An 18,644-nucleotide genomic window follows, 5' to 3' on the forward strand; every position below is an offset into this window, starting at 1 on the left:
ATTACATAGGAACTGAGACAGTCTGAGAGATTTGAGAGTAAGGAGATAAAGATGAGTCCACTCTGCAGAGTCTGGAGCCAGGTCTCCAGTATTTTGATGTATCTGGATGGGGTACTTTGAGTGGGCCTGTATCTCTAAAAAAAACACTGACTGCAGTAGTAGATGCTATTTCTATGTTATGATGCGATCTGGTATGCAGCGAGTGACTGGGATTTTACAGGATTAGCAGGGGCTATGATTAAATTTGACCTGCTAGCTCAGTGCCTGTGTCAGGTCGGGTGACCCTGCATTTAGCTCCCTAATTGTGATGCCTTCTGTTCTGACCCCATAACTCAAAATCTAGCTCTGTGCTCTTTCTTGCTGCTGCATTTGTTAACTCCTACCAGTGGCCAAGTGTCCTAATCACATAGGGGCCCAGGCAGTTTCAGTCTTGTGAGGGTGACATGGTTTTGAAAAAAATGGGGGAAAAACTGCACTGCTCGTGCCATTAGTTGTATGTGGCCTATGTTACCTATTGAGCAGGCATGATTCTGCCCAGCAGAGGATGGTGGGCCATGCAACGACTGGCCAGTTCACTGGTTGCAGGTGCCTACGCAATGACATCTTCCTTGTTTTACTTTCCATGCAGAGTATCAATGGGAGCCGCCCACCACCCCACTTTGTATATGATCCATCGAACTTTGCCTTCCGGTCCCTCAGCACCTTGAAGCCTCTGAGCCCGATCGCTCCGGTAGAAGAACCGTCATGTGCCTACTGAAGGAGATTCTCCAAAACCTCAGGAACTGTTGTACCAACTACCTGCCTGGCAGGGGTGGGGAGGGTAGGAGGGCGGAGGGAGGGTGTGTGTGGGGGGGGCATCTTTGCAATAACAATCTCTCTGGCAGCAGGAAACAGGTGGCTTGGCAGCAGTGCCTGGTTTCATATCATCAGCACATCTGAAGGGTGGCGGAAGGGGAGAGTTGCTGTTTGCAATGAAAAGAGCACATCAGCTTCATGAACTACAGGGAAATCTGGAAGACTGCGAGAGGCATGAGGACATGCTAGGAATATGTAGCCCTAAAGGGTTAGCAGATAGTCACTATGTTAGATGGCAACAATGGCAAAAAGGCATGAGGATGACAACTGCCTTCAAATCTGGTAGATTTTTTTTCCAGATGCTCTGCCTTATAATGTCTTGCATTTGGACAAGCTACATACCCCAGGCTGAAGCATTCTAAGGCTGGAGATAAAAGTTATGGAGGGCTTCTCATGAAGTGAACTGGGCCCTGCTACAATGCCGACAGAATTAGGATTATTCTAAATTCTACTACAATCAAGGAGGTGTCCCGTTGGAGTAGGAGATGGGGATTGGCATGGTACAGACTGTAGGCGCTTGCTGTAAGTGTTCTCCATTGGAGGTGTTGGTTTAATCTAAAGGTGGTTAAAACAGGAAAGCAAAGAGTAGCAGGGTTAGGGGGCATCCTCATAGGCTCTGCTGGGCTTTGCTGTGGAATCTGAAGGGTCTATATGCTCAGCCACTCAAGGAGGCTCAGGCATCTGCTTCCAGTCTTCACACAACATGGCAAGAGCAGAGAAGCTAGTGGGGTTGCACATGCAAAGGGTTCCTCTCCTCAAGGACTGCATCTACACTAGAGGAAGTGCAATGCTTGACATCAGGTATTTCCCCTTCAGTTTCCCCACTCTCCCCCTTCAACCCCAATGCTGATCAAAGATGTCATGCAGTATAGCTGGTGTCATGCAACTTGATCAAGTCCAGTGTCCTGGGAAGCCTACTGAGCCCTTGTCCTGCTTTGCCTGCCTTCCTCGTATGGATGCTGAACTCAATGAATTCTGGTCACATGAACAGAGCAAATCTTTCCCACACTGGCAGGGGAACCATGGATCAGGTGACTTGTTGTTAACCTCCTTTGTTGAAATCCAGCAGTTTCTCTAAGGTATCACGTGCTGTTTGAACCATTTTGGGCCTCAGCACTACTGAGACTTGCAGCAGTTTTTGCTATCCATTGGGTGGCGGTGTGGTTTTGTGCTACCATGGTACAATTAATTTGGGGATGCCCTTGTCTGTCTTGGCTGGGAAGGGATGTAAGGAACCTCCCTGTGCTCAGCTAAGATCTGATCTTGCTTCTCATTGTGGTGCCAAGAGCAGACTCTCTGCACTGTGAGCAAGAGGCCTGGCCAAATGGGGAAGGGACAATAAGCTGCATCCACCTGAGAACTGAGGCAGCCAACTACTTCCCTGCAGCAAGAGGAGTGAACTGGAAGGATTGCAACTTTCTGAAGCACTTCTGCTAGTTCTAGTGTGGAGATCTTTGATATCTCTTTACCCAGTGCCCAGGGGACAGAGTCCACCTCATAAACCAGTATTGCAGGTGGCACCAACTGGGGCGCTGCATTGGGAATTTCAGTAGAGAGGCCAGAGACCAAGTAGCTCAAGAGAGCCTGATCTCTCCTTTCAACCCTGAGGCTGGTTGCCACCTACTCAGGTTGGAGCCGAGACACACAGTTAGGGGAGGGCTGTGATGGGGAACCTTGTATTACTTTTGCCTTTTTCCTACCTGTTCTGTGGATAGGAGACTTCATGGCAGTATCTACAGCAGGGATTTGGGCTGGAGGACCACTTAATGGCCATGTCCACGCGAGTGTGGACATTTGGTTCCCTGGAGACAACTGGCAGTGGGACATCTTGTGCCGCCGCTAGTTGTCCCTGGGGAACGCCTGTGCCACATGCCCTCAGGCAAGTTACCCTGGGGTCCTGGGGGCATCCTAGGGTGCAGCAGTGGTGATCCTGCTGCTTGGAGCCTGGCTGACAGCTGGAGAGTGGCTCTGGCTGGCTAAGCCTCTGGTTTTGAGCAGCGAGCACTGCCCCAGCATGCACCACTCTGCTTTTTTTTTTGGTGCGAATTTTTTTGACCCCTGGATATCTAGGGGTCAACTCCCCTTCCCCACAAGTGCTTCTTCTTTGCAGCATGGAGAACAGCTAAATGTAATGCAGGTCCATGCTCGCCTGGACACGGCCAGTGAATTTTTTGTGAGCTGTTGAGGGCTGCACATACAAACATGTGCACGCATGCACATACACATATGCACGTGTGCTCCCCACAGCCGGGCCAGGGCTGGGGCCAGAGCACCAGCAGGAGCACTCCCTCCTCCCCCCTCCCAGCACCTGCCAGCTGGGGATGTAGGGGTGGAGCCTGAGCATGGGCCTTCATACTGTCCTACCCTGCCATCAGGGCTCGTGGCATACACACCTCCTCCCCCCTCTGCCCCCAGCCCTGCGGCTCCCAGGAGTCCTTATGGCAAGGCAGGACAGGACAGGGTCCAGGCCTGCAGCCAGGCTCCATCCCCTGTGGGCAGATGCTGGGTTCTGCTGGTGCCGCAGGGGTAGAAGCCGCCCTGCTCAGGTGCCGTACAGTGCAGTGGCCAGAGCCACCAGGGCCAGAACTCGGCTCACCCAGAGACTGCTGCGCAGTACCACCAGCTGCCCTCAGGCCAGATACAATCAAGTGGTGGGCCGGATCTGGCCTGTGGGCTGTATTTTGCTCACCCCTCATCTAAGGCCTCCTTCACCAGCATTAACTGAAGGAAGTAGTTCTCATTTATTTGCTGGGGGCTTCTGTTGAGAGGGAAAGCTTTGCTGACTGCCAGCACCTTTGGTGTTTCAGAGAAGATGCTCTTCCTTATTTCTCCTCCTCCCTCCAGCAGGGGTACTTGGCTTATTCCATTTCCATGATACTTATGAGCTTTAATCACAGTCATTCCAACTGGAGCAATGCATGGTGAGAACTATAGCCTCCTTAGGCCACACCTTTGTATTAAAGACAAAGGTAGCTATGCCCTGGCTCTCTTTTCTGCTAATCAGATGCCACAATGGCCCTTTATGCTAAGGCTTCAGGCAATGCTACTGGAATCCGACCCAGGAAGGCACTATGCCTAGTGCTGAGGAAGCTGTTCTTATTGGCCTAAGAGGTGCCACATGCTACTGTCCCACATGATATTCCAAGAGTTTGGAGTACAGTTTCCAAGAGTAGAAATGGAGAGCAGAGGATACCTGTCAATATTGTTGCCTTTTAGTACTTTTGTAACTTTTCTCTCTTTTCTTTGTCAATCAGAAAAAAAATAAAGTTAAAGTTTAACAGCTGCTCTGTTCACCCTAGTTGTTGAGCTGTCTCTTTACCAGGCCTCCAATTTCTCATGCTTGGGTTCAGAGGGGAAGAGAGACTTAACACACACCTGGGTCCTGTTCTTATGCCTCCTGCAGCCACGAGAGCTAGAAGGTAACGCTTCGAATGTGAAAGCTGAGCACCTTGGCTGATTGCTAAGCTTTGAGGAGCTGGGGATTTAAGTTAAATACCAAATATTGGGATTGTGGTGGTGACATCAAGAGAGCTGGCAGTGCTGGCATATTAATTTATTACCTGGATTAAATAAAATAACAATACACTAAGCTCTAACAGTAATAATAATAATAGTGATGATATCGGATGGTTCTTGTATAGCACTTTTCATCTGCAGATCTCAAGAGTTCAGCATTATTCTTGGGACAGGTAGAGAAACTCAGGCACAGGGAGGCAAAGTGCCTTGTCCAAAGCAGGCCAATAGCAGAGCCTAGAATAGAACAGAGGCCTTCTGAACCCTGGTCTGATGCTTTGTCCATTACACTTCACTCTCCTACATTTTGCATTTCTGTAGCTTGGTTCATTTTACAGTGCCTAATCACACACTTCACCCAGTGCTGGAAAGGTAGTTTTAAATGTGTACGTTAAGCATTTTATGGCTGTAACCAGCTCAGCACAGCTCCCTTTGGGCACGAACTCCTGGGTAGCCCCTGCTTCAGAGTAAGACCTTCCTTGCATTGCACACAACTGCATGGAGGTTTTGTTTGTGGTTTAGTAGCTGGGCGATTCTTATAACTTCTACTCTGAGCTTTTACCCTGCTACCCGTGTCTCTAACTAGGGACCTGCAGGTGTTTCCCCTCAAAACAGAAAACAGATCACTGGGGCTCTGTAGAGAAAGCAAAGTTGTTATGACCTGGAGCCTCATGCTGTGTCCCAGAAACTTGGCATTCTGCTGCATTAACTAACCTGTGGGGAAGTGGATGCAGAGAAGAGTTTTTTAAATGACTGGGGAACCAGGTTCTGTATGGATTTGAGTGGAGGTACTCCTGACTTTTACTAGCATGAAAGAGGAGAATCAAGCCCAGAGACCTGCCAAACCGAGCTGTTATATATGCAACCTGACCAGAAACCTTTTAACTAGCCCCACTGCCAGGGCAAACTGCTTGAGGTGAACATCCAGCCTTATGGATATGCATCCAGACTGCCCAGCCTCTTAAGTTTCATTAATTCATACAAAAATCTGCTTACTCTCTGTTTGACTGTCCATTGGCTTCCCTAAATCTGAGCTCTGTCCACAGATCACCTTAATATGAGTGATGTGAATCATGATGGCAAGAGATATACCTTTTACAATAGCAACACACCAGGAAGCGTACTGAGCTTTAAAAACAGGTTTCAACTCTACCTGGCATTTCTGAGTATCACCTGGCTATCTTATCTTCCTAGGAGTTAGGAAAAATACTCATGTACATCCAAATAACTCCATGGAAGCCAGCATGTCATTGAAATCAGAATCAGACCCAGTACAATTAACTGGGTGTGTCTACACATGCAATTAATGTGAAGCAATAAACTCTGGAGCTTATTGCTCCTGGGGCTGCCATTTGAACATTTGAACATGTGCTTGGGACTGCAGCACACTGAGCCATGTTGGAGCAGCCCCAGCTGACAGGGAGCCCAGCCTGCTCCAGCCATGGGTTAGGAGGGGGTCAGTGTGGCATCCGGAGCCCCACACCACCGGGCAATGCAAATGCACCTGATGCTGCAAGGAATGGAGGGAAACCCTCACATCTGCGCCCAGAGTTTGAGCAACCCACAGAGATGCACAAACATGTGGGGGCCATTAGCCAGGGTGGGCTGGGGATGAGAAGCATGGAGCCTGCTTCATGTCCTGCCTGGCCCTTGCTCCGAAGCCTGTTTTTGCTTTTAAAGGGCCTTGCAGCAGGACTGTGGGCTCCTTTCTAGAAGGGCTGGATTGGTGGCTTGCCTGGAAGCTCCAGCCTCTTTCAGGATCAGGCCCCTCTTTTATACCCACTCCACTTCCACCTTTGCAAGAGCTCTGGTAACAGTGTGCGTGTGTGTTGGGGGGGAGGATAGTGATGTGCTGACCCCTGACCCAGTCTGTGCCTTCCTCCCTGTTTCTCCTTGTTGTGGAGCAGTGACCCCTCATGTGAGCCTGAGCCATTCTGAATTAAACCCACCTGATGTGCAGGGTATATATGATCTGCACAGGGTGGGGGAGAACTGTCCTGGTTCAGTGGGCAGTTCCCTGCTAACTGCATGCAGATCGGGGCCAGCCAAGCTGGGACAGCTCTCCCCCACCCCACCTGATCTCCCCCTGACTGGGACAGGGCTGTTGGCTGATTTGGGACAGGTCTTACCTGCCCTGAGAAAAACCCGACTTAGCCAGGCAGCAGTGTAGCCCCCTGCTGCCTGGACTGATTGGGAACAATTTGCTCTTGATCAGCAACAACATGTGCAGTACGGCACATTAGTTAATGCATCATTTTTCTAATACCTGTATCTACAGGTACCAGAAAATGGCACATTAGATTAACCTACTATGCAGTAACTGCTGTGCATGTGTAGACAGTGACACTTCACTGTGCATTAGATTTGTTTAGTGTGCAGTAAAGCGTCTCATGTAGATGCACCCACTAACAACAAAATTTCCTTCCAGGACTATCCACTCCAACCAACACTTGCATAGCGTCACAATCAAGTACAGAGTTAAAGAGCGTGTTTTAGGGCTGAGGGTAGAGTATGTTGTGTGTAGGATACATGCTTGTGAAGGGCAGGTGTGTATGTGGAGGAGCAAGTGTGTTCATACTGGGTTTGTACATGTGTAGACGTGTGTAGGTTATGTATTGGTAAAGTGTGTTTGTAGGTGGATCTCATATAAAAGGGTGTACCTAGTGAGGTTTGTGTACATGTGGTGGGTGTGTTTTTAGAGGACAGGTATATGGAAGTGTTGTAGAGTGAGTAGATGAAGTAGGTGTGTTGATAGGTGGAAGGGTGTCCATGGGGTGTATATGTGGATGCAAAATACTGACAGGCTATGGATGTAGTGGGGCGCATTTGGTGTTTTGGTAGGTGATGGGGCAACAGTAATACAAATTCTTTGTTGTTATTTTTCTGGCACCAACAGTTTGTAGTACTAGCTGGCAGACTTTGGCAAGATTTACCACTTGTCATGTCACTAAACATCAAACTGAATCAATAGAAAATAATTGAAGTCAATGGAAATCTTTGCCTTTGACCCTGGGAGAAACAAGATCAGGCCCTTAATGGAAAACTGATTAAAAACAAGGGTACCACATCACAAAATGTACTTTTTGTGTCTTCTGACCAAAGCACTTTGCATAGATCACAGCCAGCTAACATGATCTGTTCAAGGCCTGATCCTGCTTTCATTAAAGGTTGTGTGAAGGCTGGTTTCCAAAGCTCTGTTTTGTCAGTTAGGATGTCTTAGTAATTTAGGGCCTCACTAGTGACTCTGCTCTTGAATCTTGGCTTAGAAATGGCAAGAAATCAATGTATTTTGTGTATCAGCTAGGAGGTATATATGTGAACCTGGTGCATCTGAACAAGAACCTACTTGTCTAGCATTTTGGCAAAGAAGGAAGGGTATCCCTCAATGTTAATTCACTCCCCCATAATGCAAGTGCCAGAGAGAAAATCTACAGATGCTATCTCACACTCAGAAAGAGACATAACATCAAGGAAAAGAAGAAATTAATTTAAACAGCAGGATTATGGGCAAATATTTAGTAAGATTGTAATAGACTTTTTCAAGGGGCAAGAAACAAGACAAGGAAATAAATAGAGAATGAGATTTTGAGAGCAAGCTAATAGTATCGCTATAAGTTAGACTGATGGCTCTTGACCACATGTTTTCAGTTAGCCCGGGACAGGATGTCAGATAGCTCCGGACATATGAGGAGCCCAAAAATCTGTTTTCCTTTTTGTGGCTTCAGCATATCATTGCCCGCTATAATAATAGCTCTGTCTGTTAGTGGGTTAGCTAGTATTGATAGCCTATCCCTATCCAGCATGTTCACAGCCTAGTAGCTCTGAAGTCAAATGACTGGAGGAACTGAAACTGCCATGAGGACCAAACACCAAGTGGAAAAACAAGACAAAGAGAGTGTTTTCTGAAAGAGTCCTAAAAACAAAGGAGAAGAGAAACCCCTTCTATTAGCAAAACTTTTGGCATTTGCCATCAGAGGAAATTTTGTTTTCTACGGAGTGGTCCTCAGGGAGTTTCATTCTACGCCCTAGGTTGCCACCAATCTTTGTAGGCAGCATGAGGAGGATGGGACAGACTCCAGTGTGCTGTGTAAGAGAGGGGTGGTGAGACTCTTGAGTTCAAGTCCATAGTCTGTAAGGGGGCTGGTCTACTGGCCATAGACCTTTCTGTTCCTGTTTCTCTCTTCCCAAACCTGACTGCTTCTACTCCAACCCATCCCAGTTTTCTCTCTCCTCCCCTTTAGCTCCTCATCCCAGTGTCCTCTCTGGCTCCATTTCCCAGTCTCTGCTCAATCAATCAAATTTTACTTTTGGAGGTTTTCAAAATGTTCCCCTTCATCTGAGTCCCAGACTTCTCTCTACCTTGGCTCTTGGTCCCATTCTCACCATAGGCACGCTTCACAGGAAGTCTATCTCCAATGGAAAAATCTTTCTCTGAGCTCCGCCTTTCCTCTCCACCTCCTGTTGTGTTTCAGTGGTAGTTTCCTTGTCTGCCATGTGAGAGAGCCAGGTTTGATTCCCAAATGTGCATAAAGCTACAGTCATTGAGGCACTGAACAGCGGGACTTGGTCTGGCCTTTGGGTAATGTCAAAAAATGGGGGTGGAAGGTCTGGACAGCCTCTGCCCCTCTATGCTCCTGTATAGGTGCATGTATTGATGGTCCTGGTGACCTCTCATGTACATCATAATCCAGAAGAAATGACAGTTCCCTACTACTACTCTCCTCTCCATACTTTCATACTAGTCCCGCTCTATGAGTTTGCCTCCTGTCTTAGCTGTAGTAAAGTTTTAACATGGGCGAAATAATGTATGCTTCCCTAATTTCACTTTCAAATACCTGAGCATTTCCAAAATAATTTAGCTGGAGTTAAAAATGCACTAAGGATGACTTCATTCGTAACAGATAAGGTTGGGCAAGGTTCTTGGCAGCTGAGAATTAGGTTTTAAAATGAGACGTGTGGGTGAACCTTAGCTTGAAGCAGTGCTACAAATTCAGCTGTCACAGAGGAGAATTCCAAGTATAAAAGTTCCCTTTTGTCCAAAATGCCTTTGTAAGATCTTCTTCAGATGGAGAGCAGGTTATTGGTCCCTTTTTTGAGAAAAAGGCCTAGCCCTTTTCCATCCTTAAGTCACAAAATAAACCCACCACTACTTACTGGCAGGGCTTTCTTTTTCATGTTCAACACTGATAAATAATCAAGACAATTATATTATATTCATTGCCTACTCTGGTGGAAAATAATTACAACAATTACCACCCAATTAAAATGCTGCTGTTTCTCCTAGTGTCATTAGCATGTACCAAACATTTTGTTCTTGTGGTTTAAAGTGCAGTAATAGCACAGTCCAAGTGCAACACCCATTTCAATGCAACTTCCCTGCGTAGCCAGCTTCCCAGCTGTGATTACCTCTGCCTCCTCTGAGATGTGGTTAATCTTCAGTAAGGCATCTGATGCACTTCTACCAGAGGGGGAGCGACTGTTTAGGCTGTGATTTACCTAATTTACTCTGATAATAATGGAGCTGGCTGTGTAGCCATCTGTCTGCTTTACATAAGTCTTCTGTCCTCCCTCCCCCATCCAGCGCATACAGAGTATAATAGTTGTGCCATTGGGGCAGAAAGAAGGGAGAGAGAGTTTCACCTCAGTTATGGTCCTCAGTGCACTGGGTACAAATGTTGCTACATCCCTTGCTGCAGTGCTCTGGAATGGCAAGAAATGCACCAGGACTCTTTTGCATTAGTGTCCTGATGTGACTGCCAGCAAGGTTGCCAGCGATGGGGCTTTCTGGATGTGTTTCTATCAGGGACCAAGCAGAATGCCAGCCGTTCATTCCATGCAGGCCACCGCCTAGGCTGTCAGATGATGATCACTTTAAGCCTCTGCCCACCTAAACCTGGATCAGACCTGGTTATGTGCAGGTAGAAGTTCTCTATTCCCACAATTAAATCCTGCCATGACATCCTGATCTTGCTCCCCAGTTGCCTTTCAAAACAGTTATCCACAGGCTCAAGAGGCATCTTTTGCTTTTTTCAGGTCCCCAGGCCTTTGTGTCTGATATTGGCTTCAGACAACTTGTCACCAGCCGGTCATGGTTTATTGCTGCAGTGATAATAGTATTTCTATAGCAACTGCCAGTAGCATAACCAGAGTAGGGCTAGACCTGCACACTAGCCCTGGGTGCTGCTTTAGAAATGGGGCCAGAATGACAGCTCGTGGGGAGCCTGTGGTGGTAGCAGCAGCCAGGGGCTTTGAAATCCCACAGTGAGTTCATGGCTCCTTGCCCCACTCCGGTACTTGGAACCCCTCTCACCCGGTGTTTACAGTAGACCCCCCGATTTATGTGATTCTGACTTGCGTGTCTCGCATTTGTGATTTTTTTTATTAGGCCCAGACTGAAAAATGCCCCTTGAGATGCATGTCATTCGCATATATATGCAGATGCTTGTGAGATCTGCATATATATCCGCATATATACATGAACGCCTCACAAGATTTGCAGGCAGAATCAAGCGGATCTGTGCCGCCATTGTGGTAGCGGCATCTCAAGATGCATAGTTGAGATGCTAGACGCACCTCCTAAAGGCGATTCTGCCAAGAAAAGGGGGAAAAAAAGCTATGACTAGGGTATGTCTGGGGTACACAACCCCTCACTATTTTATTATTTCCTATGGGGAAAGTTGTCTCAACTTACACAAAATTCCCCCAGAATGCAATACTTGTATAAATCGGGGGTCTACTGGAATGTCATCTCTATCCCAGGTTGCCAAAATTGCTAGTCAGATGTCTAGCACTAACAGCCCAAGGACTGAGAAGGACTCCATGGGCATTAAGGAACTCAGCCTCAAAGCATCTTGAGGAAGGCCAGGAAGTGTTTCAATATCACTGATGAAGCAACGCAGGATCTGAAATGTTCAAGACCTGCCCAAGGCCATGCAGGATGTCCAGGGCACCGGCAGGGCTAGAACTTGCAACAATCATGTCACGTTCCTTGAGAGCAAGCAACATGACAAATGATTCATGAAAAACAGACCAGATAAGTCAATCCATCAAAGCTACCTGGATCCACTATCCATACCTCAAAGCAGAAAAAAGGAATGGGGTCTATGCAATAGCTTCATACTGAGGGACTGGATGTAGATCAGCTTCTCTGCTACTCTGTGGCCTGACAGGAGCCACATCTAGGTTTCTCAGGTGGGTGGCCATGCCAGAATTTGGGCCTAAGTATATCCTGCCCAGAATTGTACAGGGGTGACTCAGTGTTACAACAGGGAATTGTACTGATTAAACCATGGGAAGAATTGAGGCCTTACAGCCTAATTCAAAGTCCCTGAAGGTCAATACAAAGACAGAATTAATGCAAAACTTCAGTTGGATTTACATCTGGCCCATATACATAAAACCTACATGTTACTGTCTATGATGATAAATATTGTTTCAACTGGGTCCTTATGAAGCATTTAATGGAAAAGCCCAGTCATTTGTGGCCTATATAATGTTATTAAAATGTACCCACAATATCTCTTTCAAAGCAGACATTAAACAAAAGAGAGGAAAGAGACAGAGACAGGTCAACAGTAATTCAATATTACAACCGCCCGAGATCACTCAGTAAAACTGAATACATAAAGAACAGAAAAAGTATTAGAATCATAGAATCAAGGAAAATTAGGGTTGGAAGGGACCTGAGGAGGTCACCTAGTTCAACCCTTTGATCAAAGCAGGACCATCCCCAACTGGATCATCCCAGCCAAGGCTTTATCTAGCTGGGTCTTAAAAGCCTCCAAGGATAAAGAATCCACCACCTTACCCTCCTAGTGAGAAAATGTTTCCTAATATCTAACCTAAACTTTCCTTGCTGCAACTTGAGACCTTGCCCCTTGTTCTGTCATCTGCCACCACTGAGTACAGTTTAGCTTCATCCTCCTTTGAACTCCCCTGCATGTAGTTCAGGGGCGGGCAATTATTTTGGGCAGAGGGCTGCCTACTGAGCAGGAACAGCTCCATGGTCCCAGGCCAGAAGCCTCTGCTAGGCAGGGCTTCTTTTTTGGGGGGAAAGGGGGAGGGGGGCAGGGCTGGGCAGGCAGGCTTTGCTGCTGGGTCCTGCCACTGGGTTCCCCTGGATCTTTGACGGGCAGCCAGGAGCAAATAAATATTAATTTTCTAAATTTTTTACGGGCCCCGTGGGCCAGATAGAATGGCCTGGTGGGCTGCATCTGGCCTCTGGGCCATATTTTGCCCGCCCCGATGTAGCTGAAAGCTGCTATTAAATCTCCTCTCAGTATTCTCTTCTCTAGACTAAATAAGCCCAGTTCCCTCAACCTCTCTTCATAAGTCATGTGCCTCAGCTCCTTCACCTTTTCCATTGCCCTCTCCAGTTTGTCCACACCCTGCGGCACTCTCTCCAGTTTGTCCACACCCTTTTTGTAGCGGGGGCCCCAAAACTGAACATAGTACTCCAGATGTGACCTCACCAGTGCTGAATAGTGGGGAATAATCACTTCCCTTGACCTTGCTGGCAACACACCTACCAATGCATCCCAGTATGCCATTAGCCTTCTTAGCAAGAAGGGCACACTGTTGGCACATATTCCGCTTATTGTCCACTGTAATCCCCAGGTCCTTTTCTGCAGAGCTGCTGCCCAGCGAGTCAGCCCCCAGCCTGTACTCATTCATGGGATTGTTCTGTCCTAAGTGCAGCACTTGGCACTTGTCCTTACTGAACTTCATGAGGTTTATTTTGGCTCAATCCTCCAATTTGTCTAGGTCACCCTGAATCTTAGCCCTACCCTCCAGTGTACTTTCCCCCCATCTTGGTGTCATCTGCAAACTTGCTGAGAGCACACTCTATGCCATCTTCCAGGTCTTTGATGAACATACTGAACAAAACTCACCCTGAGGTACTCCACTTGATACCAGTTGCCAGCTAGATAGTGAGCCAACTAGATTACTACCCACTGAGCCCGACAATCCAGCTAGTTTTCTATCCATCTTACAGTCCATTTATCCAGCCCATACTTCCTTCGCTTACTTGTGAGAATGTTGTGGGAGACCGTATCAAGAGTCTTGCTAAAATCAAGGTACACCACATTCACCCATCTCCCCACATCCACAGAGCCAGTCATCTCAACCTGAAGGCAATCAGGTTGGTCAGGCATGACTTGCCCCTGGTGAATCCATGCTGACTGTCCCTAATCACCTTCTTCCAGTCCAAGTGCTTACAAATGGATTCCTTGAGGATCTGCTTCATGATTTTTCCAGGGACTAAGGTGAGGCTGACTGGTCTGTAGTTCCCTGAATCCTCCTTTATCCCTTACTTAAATATGGACAATATATTTGCCCTTTTCCAATCATCCAGGATGTCTTCTGATCACCATGAGTTTTCAAAGATGATGGCCAATAGCTCTGCAATCACATCAGCCAACTCCCTCAGCACCCTCAGGTGCATCACATCCAGTCCCGTGGACTTGTACACATCCAACTTTTCTAAACAGTCCCTAATCTGGTTTTTCACTACTGTTAGTTGCTCACCTTCCCCCCAAACTATGCTGCCCGGTGCAGTAGTCTGGGAGCTGACCTTGCCTGTGATGACTGAGTTGAAAAAGGCATTGAGTACTTCAACCTTTTCTGCATCTCTGTCACTAGGTTGCCTCCCCCATTCAGTAAAGGACCCACACTTTCCGTGATCCTCCTCTTGCTACTGACATACTTGTAGAAACTCTTCTTGATACCCTTCACATCCCTTGCTAGCTGCAACTCCAATTGTGCTTTGGCCTTCCCAACTTCATCCCTGCATTAGGCTTGTGCGAAGAGGCTCACACTTGCTTTGGATTCAGATTCGGCCAGTTCAGGGGACAGTAATCTGATCCGGTGATTCGAATCACTCTCCCAAATCGATTTGGCCACATTTGGTTTGGAGATTCAGCTGCTGCCAAATCAGCTGAATCTCCAAATCAGGCAGGCCCATCGCCTGCCCGCTGTCCCAGCCCTGGCAATGGCTGCACCCCTTGACCCAGCTCCCAGCTCTTTGAAAATAAAGCCCTGACTCACTGGGTACTTCCAGGCAGTGCAGGGCAATCCCCACTGCCCCTTGCTTTCCCATGCTGCATGGGAGGCTCTGCCATAAGACCCCCCCCACTCCCCCATTCCCCCTGCCCATGGCTGCCCCAGAAACCAGTGAGTGCAGGGGTTTTGAGGGGTTTTTTTCTGAAAGGGCTGGAGTTGGGGAGGCAAGGCAGCCATGGCGGGGGGAGGGCTGAGAGAGTGGGGGGGGGTCAGAAGGCTTGTGGCAGAGCCCCCTGCATGTTGTGGAGCAGTGGGGGGAGGGAGCAGCAGGGATCGCTCCCCACCCCCACTGGGCAAAAGCCAGGGAGGGGGCTTTTTTTAAAGCACCAGGAGCTGGGGCAGGCAGGGCAGCCATGGGGGAGGGGGCTGGGGGAGTGGGTGGAGGTCGTGGGGGCTAGGGAGAAGGCAGGGGATGGGGCCTGGCAGGGGTCCCCCATGGTCCCCTCCCTGCTCCTCCAGCCCCACCTCCCCTGACCCCTACTTACCAGCATGGAGTCCGGGTCCAGCTCCCTGCTGCAGCAAGCGGGGACTGCCCAAATCATCAAAGCTCTCTGAATCTTTTCTGCATCAATTCGGAGCGTTCTGAATCAATTCAGACCATTTGATTGGTTCTCTGATTGGATTTGGATTTGAAGATTCAGCCACCGACTCCAATCAGTACCCAAAGCTTTGCACCACCCTACCCTACATGCCTGATCAATGCTCTTATACTCCTCCCTAGTATTTGTCCAAGTTTCCACTTCTTATAAGCTTCCTTTTCATGATTTAATTTACTAAAGAGTTCCCTGTTAAGCCATGCTGGTCTTTTTCCACACTTGCTATTCTTCCTGCACATCAGGATGGTTTGTTCCTGCACTCTCAGTAAGACTTCTTCAAGTACAGCCAGCTCTCTGGTACTCCTTTCTTCCCCAGACTGGCTTCCCAGGGGATCCTGCCCATGAGTTCCCTGAGTGAGTCCAGGTCAGCTTTTCTGAAGTCCAGGGTCTTTACTCCACTGCTCTCCATCCTTCTTTTCCTCAGGATCCTGAACTCAGTCATCTCATGGTCACTGCTGCCCAAGTTGCCATCTACTAGTACATTCCCCACCAATTCATCCCTGTTTGTGAGCAGCAGGTCAAGAAGAGCACAGCTCCTAGCTCCAGCACTCGCACCAGGAAGTTGTCCTCTGTACTCTCCAAAAACTTCCTGGATTGCCTGTGCACTGCTGTATTGCCCTCCCAGCAGTTGTCAGGGTGACTGAAGTCCCCATGAGAACTAGGGCCTGCGATCAAGAAACTTCTGCTAGTTGTTTGAAGAAAGCTTCATCCACCACTTCTTCCTGGTCTGGTGGTCTGCAGCAGACCCCCACCACAACATCACCCTTGTTACTCTCTCCTCTGACCCTAACCCAGAGACTCTCAACAGGCCTGTCTCCAGTTTCATACAGGAGCTCTGAGCAATGATATGGCTCTTTACAGAGAGTGCAACTCCTCTTCTTCTTTTCCCCTGCCTGTCCTTCCTGAACCGTTTGTACCCATCCATGACAGTGCTCCAAGTCATGCGAGCTCCTGCCAAGGGTTTGTTATTTCAATCATGTCATAATCCTGTGACTGTGCAAGAACTTCCAATTCTTCCTGTTTGTTTCCCAGGCTCCATGCATTTGTGTTCAGGCACCTAAGGTAACTAGTCAATTGTCAAATTTCTCAGGAAGAATGAGAACACCTCCTCTGCTGCCCCCTCCTGCTTGCTCTTCCTCCAGGGCACCCACTTCCCTACTTGCCTCAGATGGCTTTGGCCTCCATCCCCCAGTGAACCTACTTTAAACCCCTCACTAGGTAAGCAAGCCTGTTTTGTGAAGATGCTCTTCTCTCTCTTCATCAGGTGGATCCCATTTCTTCCTAGCAATCCTTCTTCTTGGACTATCATCTTGTGGTCAAAGAAACCAAAGTCCTGGTGGTGACACCACCTAAACATCCAGGCAATCAACTTCAGGATGCACCTGCTCCTGCCTGATCCCTTTCCCTTGACCAGAAGGATTGAAGAGCCACCTGAGATCCCAACCCCTTCACCCAGAGCCCTGTAGTCAGTTCTGATCTGCTCAGGGTCTTCCCCAGCAGTGTCATTGGTGCCCACATGGATGAGCAGCATGGAGCTGGATGAATCTTGGTAATCCCTCCATGACATCTTGGATCTGGGCTCCTGGCAAGCAGCAGACTTCCTGAGACAACATGTCAGGTCATCAGATGGATCCCTGTATCCCTTGCAGAACGGAGTCTCCAACCACCACCACCCATTGCTTCCTCTTGGTGGTGGTAGTGGTCTCGATCCTTCCCATCTTGGGGATCCTTACCCTGTCCTTTGCACTGATGGAACATGCTCCTCTCCCTCTGTTGCTAAGGCCCCATATCTCTTCTCCAGACAAAATGCTGCTGATGGAGATGAAGATTTCTGCTTGCTGCCAGAGACCACGAGCTTCCAGCTTCCACCTTCCTGGGAGTCCGTGTCCTCTCACTTCTCTAGCGCTGCCTTTGGCAGTTCTTCCTTCACAGTCCTGGAGGTCTCTGTCAGCATTGAATCAATTAACTCCTCATAACAGAGGATTCTTTGGAGCCTCACCACCTCCTCCTGTAGCTCTCTTGCCTGTTCCCTGAGAGACACCACTAGGGGACAGCACTCACATCACAGGCAGTGCCCCACCTGGCTGTCACTGGAAGGAACCTGCAAGCTGCCATCTCCACAGCACCAAACCTGGACCTGGGTGGAAGTCTTGATGCTGAGTGGTCCTTCATGGACAGGAACCTCACAGGTGTAAGCAGAGGCAGTGGCAGAGGCAATGGGTCCAGCATTGCAACATCCTCCAGCCATTTCCCTGGGTCTCTTAATCTGCCTCTTCTTTCTTACTGCCCTTCCTCCAAGCACTCTTTCCCTAGCCAGCTCACCTGAAAGCTGGCCTGTATACTGTTCCTTGGCCCCAAAGAGTTCCTTTTTCCCGCCTTCCTCACACCAAGCTGAAAGTGGAAGGAGGAGGTAAACTGGTCTGCAAACTGACCAGTGAACTGCCTGCAAGCTGCTTCAGAGGGATCAAGCTCTAAGGTGAGCTGCTTCTTCCTTTACAAAACCTAGAAAGAGACGTGACATGGCAATAACTGTAGCAAGGCAGTTAGACACCAATGCCATGTGAGATCAAGAGTTTCCCAATACATTTCTCTAGGCGCGTCTACATGGGATGCTTACTGTGCAGTATCCTAATAACTTTGCACAGTAGCATGCCAGTCAAAAACTGTGCTAATACATTACTGCACAGTGTTGTTAGGCTACTGTGCAGTAAGCATCAAAAAACCCCTGTGCACCGGTGCTACTGTGCAGTAGTGTAAGTTACTATGCATTCAACTAGTACTTGGTTAACCAAGTACTAAACTTAATGTGCAGTAACTAGAGAGCATTAATGAATGTGTAGATGCACCCTCTTTGTAGGAAACACAACTTGTATTGTGCTTCATACCTTGTCTAACCATATCAGTACTCATGTGGCCTTTATTACCATGGAGCCCTAGAATCATTAAACGATTTTATAGACTTTTGGTTCCCCTGCATGGTGACACATTTCACAGGATAGGGTAAGCCACTTGCATAAAGAATTCTTAGGTACAATGAGTCATTCAACTGAGATCTTCAGAGTCCTAGTCTACTGGTCTGAGCAGAAGCCCAGGCATCTTGGTCAGGTACAGACATTACACTTTTATGGGTATAAGTGATTGGAAACCAATCTAAACCGGTAACAGAACAGAAGTTTGGCACACACAGGGTGCATCTACATGTCCCTGTATGGTGTGTTACATTGACATAGTGATTACACATGTCTACATATGATCACCAGCTACATGGTTGCAGTGGCGCACTCCCTGGGTATAGTGCTCTGTTTTGGTGATGTAGTGGCAAAATTCACCTATGTGCCCAGCACAGTAACCACCCATACTGTGCCGTGCTTTAGTACTTTGTTTTAGAAAAGTACTAAAGGAAGTACTAAAGCACAGTGCTGTAGCACTGTTGTGTTACAGCGATGTGTAGATGTGCCCTGCCCACAGATTGCTTTAAAAATGGCGGAACCCAGTCTAAGATTTGGTCTCCCTCTCACCCCATCAAAGTGTTGCAAAAAATTGCGGTCCGTTTCTTGGAGGCCACTAAAATCACAGACACACATACATCAGATGGCACAAAAGGTGTATTTGCAGATA

General features: G+C 48.0%; 1 protein-coding gene across 3 annotated transcripts in view; it reads left to right on the forward strand.

The window, feature by feature from the left end:
• Positions 1–18,644, forward strand: part of LOC109319816 — a 101,037-nt gene that overhangs the window by 77,527 nt on the left and 4,866 nt on the right. For 2 of the 3 annotated variants that reach the window (XM_019549606.1, XM_019549607.1), the window contains exon 5: positions 629–2,180. The exons of the other annotated variant lie outside the window; for it this stretch is intronic. In XM_019549606.1, coding sequence (XP_019405151.1) covers positions 629–757 — 129 coding nt within the window. In that variant the 3' untranslated portion in view covers positions 758–2,180. Of the gene's footprint in view, positions 1–628; positions 2,181–18,644 lie in introns of those variants that run through there. 3 annotated transcript variants of the gene reach the window in all.

This window comes from Crocodylus porosus, unplaced genomic scaffold, assembly GCF_001723895.1.
Source record: "Crocodylus porosus isolate Cpor-Errol unplaced genomic scaffold, CroPor_comp1, whole genome shotgun sequence".
NCBI lineage: Eukaryota > Metazoa > Chordata > Crocodylia > Crocodylidae > Crocodylus > Crocodylus porosus.